Genomic DNA, 5,000 nt, shown 5'->3' with positions numbered 1-5,000 from the left:
ACCCATCCACTCCCCGAAGGACCCATCCACTCCCCGAAGGACCCATCCACTCCCCCGAAGGACCCATCCACTCCCCGAAGGACCCATCCACTCCCCCGAAGGACCCATCCACTCCCCGAAGGACCCATCCACTCCCCGAAGGACCCATCCACTCCCCCGAAGGACCCATCCACTCCCCCGAAGGACCCATCCACTCCCCCGAAGGACCCATCCACTCCCCCGAAGGACCCATCCACTCCCCCGAAGGACCCATCCACTCCCCGAAGGACCCATCCACTCCCCGAAGGACCCATCCACTCCCCGAAGGACCCATTCACTCCCCGAAGGACCCATCCACTCCCCCGAGGGACCCATCCACTCCCCCGAAGGACCCATCCACTCACCAAAGGACCCATCCACTCCCCCGAAGGACCCATCCACTCACCAGAGCCTCGACCAAAAACGGCGCCGAAATCGACCCGATCTTGGACATCATGGAGCAGGTTCCCAAGCCGCGGAGTCGGACCTCGGTCGGGAAGAGCTCCGTGGCTTGGAGGGAGAGGACCTGGTAGGCGGCGGCGATGGTGAGTTTCCCGAGTAAAGCCATAGTTGTCACCAGCCAGTCAATCCCTGTGCGTGTGTGTCCCAATTAGGTCAGTACACTTCATTCTACGAGAGTAAGTCATTTACTTTCTTCAGATATATGCCAGTGAAGATTTTTAAACCACCCTCCAATCCTTCAGGTAAATTTTGTCTACACAAGGACCACTTCCTACACAAATATTCTTTGGGCGCCCAAAAACTCCCCCCAGTCAAATTTTCCTCTTTTTATTTATTAATTCATCTATCATTTACCCTTATTCCTCGAGTATGCCAATGAATATCTTAAAACCATCCACCAATCCTTCAGGTTAAGTCTGTTTACAGAAGGACCACTTCTTACAGACATGCTCTTTACGCGCTCAAATTTCTCACCCCACTTTCAAATTTTCCTCTTTTTATTTATTAATTCATCTATCATTTACCCTTATTCCTCGAGTATGCCTAATGAATATATGTAAACCACCCACCAATCCTTCAGGTTAAGTCTGTTTACAGAAGGACCACTTCTTACACACATGCTCTTTAGGCGCTCACATTTCTCACCCCACTGTCAAATTTTCCTCTTTTTATTTATCAATTCATCTATCATTTACCCCTTTTTCCTCGAGTAGGCCAATGAATATCTTAAAACCATCCACCAATCCTTCAAGTTAATTTTGTTTACAGAAGGACCACTTCTTACAGACATGCTCTTTACGCGCTCAAATTTCTCACCCCACTTTCAAATTTTCCTCTTTTTATTTACTAATTCATCTATCATTTACCCTTATTCCTCGAGTATGCCTAATGAATATATTTAAACCACCCACCAATCCTTCAGGTTAAGTCTGTTTACAGAAGGACCACTTCCTACACAAATACCCTTTGGTCGCCCAAAATCTCCCCCAGTCAAATTTTCCTCTTTTTATTTACTAATTCATCTATCATTTACCCCTTTTCCTCGAGTGTTTTTTCCTTTTTCATCAATCACAAACCTTATCACTTCCCTTTTTTCCTCGTTTTTTCATCAATTACAAACCTTATCATTTACCTTTTTTCCTCGTTTTTTCATCAGTCACAAACCTTATCATTTACCTTTTTACCTCGTTTTTTCATCAATCACAAACCTTATCATTTACCTTTTTTCCTCGTTTTTTCATCAGTCACAAACCTCGGTCTCGTCCTCACCTGTCGGTATGACCCCAAGGACCAGAAGAACGGCAGCCGTGACGAAGAAGCAAATGGCGTTCGAAGGCCTCCTGCCCATCCTGTCGACCATGGGGATCGTGAGGGTGCTGCCGGGGAGCTCCATGGCCCCGCTCAGGGACATGTACACGAAGGGGTCGACGCCGAACTTGTCGCCGCCGAGGGAGAGGCCGTAGTAGACTAAACCGGCGACTACGTGATTCACGTATAAGTATAGGGTTAGCGTCCGTATCCTCCGGGTTCTGTTGATTGTTTGTTTCGGTAGAGATGGGTATGGGGACTGATAAGAACATATATACGTATATAAATACATACCCACGTACGTACTAAAATACATATACAGCACACACACACACACACACACACACACACACACACACACACACACACACACACACACGCGCGCGCGCGCGCGCGCGCGCACACACACACACACAAACATATGTAATTGCCCTTTTTGAGATTCTTCACCAGCTGAAAAAAAAAACGAAATGGACAATTAATATATATTTCACTCTTACTTGAAAAGAATAATGAGTTCATTGCCAGCATTTCTGAGATGATCTGCAAGAGCCGAGGAACTTGCTCGACCTTGACTCCGCCCATCTTCTTGCTGTATTAAGATAAACTGTCATCAAATTTGTCTCTATTTCGAGTCAACTAATTACCCTTAAATCCTAATATTCACAAACTGTTTTTGAAGTAATTGACAAGGTTTTAGATACAAGGAATAGTTACATTCACCTGCCCCAATAAAAAGAGGGATACAGGCGTAATTCCTTTTGTATTTCCGCCATGACAGTCAACAGTATCTTTTCGTGTGGTAATGAATGAACGATCTCTGATAAAAATAACCACATCAAGTGACATCTAAGTTGGTTGATATATTGCTATCATTCATTCCATTCCATGATTTTATTAACGATTCTGAAAAGCTAGCTAGGGAAAATGCTTGAGTTGAAGAGGGGATACGAGCGTACCTCCTTTTGTATTTCCGCCATGATAGTCAGCAGTTCCTCATCGCGCGGTAATTTGACCTTGTTCCACTTCGCAGCCCTTCGGAGGACGCGCAGAGCCTCCTGGTGGCGGCCTTTCACTATCAGCCAACGAGGTGATTCGTCGATAAACCTTCATTCAGTAATAAGGGTGTTTAAGATTCGTTACAGTTTTGTTCGTTTTTTTTTCATTTATGTATTGTTTATCTTTTTCTTTGTTCTCCCTTTACTTGTCTATTCTTTCTTTTTTGTATCTGCTTATTTATCTATTCATTCATCGATTTATTTTTTTATCCATTATTCACCCTATTCCCATATTCCTCTTTCATCAATCTGTCTAAAATCGATTCATTTTATTATCAATCTATCTAAAATCTATTCATTTTTTTCCCCGTATACGTATATGAACATACCAATATCAGATACCCCAACAGACCAAATTTTACCAAACGAAATAGTGCAACAGCCGCGCCACACTCGCAAGCTTTCCCACCTACCACAGCGCGGGCAAGAACAGCAGACTCGGCAGACAGACTGTGAACATGAGCCACCTCCAGTCTCTCAGCAGGTAGCCATAGCCACCCAGGGCGATGACGGAGAGAGACCAAGGCAAGAAAACGAGGATGCCCACGAAGGACCTGTAGCGGGGGACGCAGATCTCCATGGCTGGAAGTGAAGGGAAAACGCTGGGAAATCAAAGGGAAATGCAATTGTTTTTGCATCTACTTTATTCGAAGTATCACCTCTCGACTAAAAAAAAAAAAAAAATCCTTTCTGTGGCGGTTCGCAATTCACGAACTTTCTTCCAGAGAATATATTTTGAGAGATGGGTTATTTTGTAGGTGGTTCTCAGATCCAGTGTATCCAGATAACATCCGATTAAGGCATAATTAAACCAGTTTTACCTCAGAACCAGAGGATTAATCTATCTATTATTTGGAACATACTTGAAAAAATCGCCTTATAAATTTTGTTAAAAGCTTTGACAAACTCCAACTCCTCTTCATTCTAAATTCCTAATCCTCTTTTTGTACTCTTGCAAGATCTTCTCTTCCATCTTCTGCTCAAACTCCTATCCCTCTTTCTCCTTGTACTTTCTTCCTCCTCCTCCTCCTACACCGCCTCCTCCTCCTACCCCCCCTCCTCCTCCTCCTACACCGCCTCCTCCTCCTACCCCCCCTCCTCCTCCTCCTACCCCCCCTCCTCCTCCTCCTGCCACTCCTCCTCCTCCTACCTCCTTCCTCCTCCAGCCATCCCTTCTCCTCCTCCTGCCCCCACCTCCTCCTCCTCCCCCTCCCCTTCCTGCCCCCCCACCTCCTCCTACTCCTCCTGCTCTTCCTCCTCCTCCTCCCCCTCCCCTTCCTGCCCCCCACCTCCTCCTCTTCCTCCTCCCCTTCCTGCCCCCCCCCACCTCTTCCTACTCCTCCTCTTGCCCCTCCTCCTCCTCCTCCTCTTCCTGCTCTTAATCCTCCTCCTGCTCCTCCTCCTCCTCTTCCTCTGTCACTCCTGCCCTTCCTCCTACCCCCCACCTCCTCCCCTTCCTGCCCCCCCACCTCCTCCTCTTCCTCCTCCCCTTCCTGCCCCCCCCCCACCTCTTCCTACTCCTCCTCTTGCCCCTCCTCCTCCTCCTCCTCTTCCTGCTCTTAATCCTCCTCCTGCTCCTCCTCCTCCTCTTCCTCTGTCACTCCTGCCCTTCCTCCTACCCCCCACCTCCTCCCCTTCCTGCCCCCCCACCTCCTCCTCTTCCCCCTCCCCTTCCTGCCCCCCCACCCCACCTCCTCCTCCTCCTCCTCCTTCCCCCCCCCCTCCCTCCCTTACAGCAAAACCCAAACCACAACCTCGCAACACCCACAAACCTAGACTGAAAGCAGAATGTATGGACGTTGGGTGCATCAGCCCCAAGCAGAACCGGGCCAGCAGGATAACCGAGATGTTGTGAAGCCAGGAGACCGCGTTGGCCAAGACCGAGTAGGTGAGAGTCCCTACCACGAGCATCGTCTTCCTCCCGTATCTGTGAGGGCGAGCGCGTGGGAGTGTTAGGTCGAGGGTGGTGAGTGCGTGGGAGTGTCAGGTCGAGGGTGGTGAGGGCGTGGGAGTGTTAGGTCGAAGGTCGTGAGCGCGTGGGAGTGTTAGGTCGAAGGTCGTGAGTGCGTGAGTGTCAGGTCGAGGGTGGTGAGTGCGTGGGAGTGTTAGGTCGAGGGTGGTGAGTGCGTGAGAGTATTAGGTCGAAGGTCGTGA

At 48.5% G+C, this 5,000-nt stretch overlaps 1 protein-coding gene across 2 annotated transcripts in view; it reads right to left on the bottom strand.

Annotated features, from left to right (window-relative positions):
- The window catches only part of LOC113820107 (organic cation transporter protein), a 13,832-nt gene that overhangs the window by 2,675 nt on the left and 6,157 nt on the right, over positions 1–5,000 (bottom strand). For both annotated transcript variants that reach the window (XM_070137260.1, XM_070137261.1), the window contains exons 6-11: positions 4,619–4,773; positions 3,260–3,428; positions 2,748–2,895; positions 2,289–2,380; positions 1,750–2,009; positions 425–609 (exon numbers count right to left, since the gene is read on the bottom strand). In XM_070137260.1, coding sequence (XP_069993361.1) covers positions 425–609; positions 1,750–2,009; positions 2,289–2,380; positions 2,748–2,895; positions 3,260–3,428; positions 4,619–4,773 — 1,009 coding nt within the window. The remainder of the gene's footprint in view (positions 1–424; positions 610–1,749; positions 2,010–2,288; positions 2,381–2,747; positions 2,896–3,259; positions 3,429–4,618; positions 4,774–5,000) is intronic.

The sequence above is a fragment of the Penaeus vannamei genome, chromosome 23 (assembly GCF_042767895.1).
Source record: "Penaeus vannamei isolate JL-2024 chromosome 23, ASM4276789v1, whole genome shotgun sequence".
Taxonomy (NCBI): domain Eukaryota; kingdom Metazoa; phylum Arthropoda; class Malacostraca; order Decapoda; family Penaeidae; genus Penaeus; species Penaeus vannamei.
The sequence above is the reverse complement of the archived record's forward strand: the minus strand, read 5'-3'. Positions and strand labels throughout refer to the sequence as shown.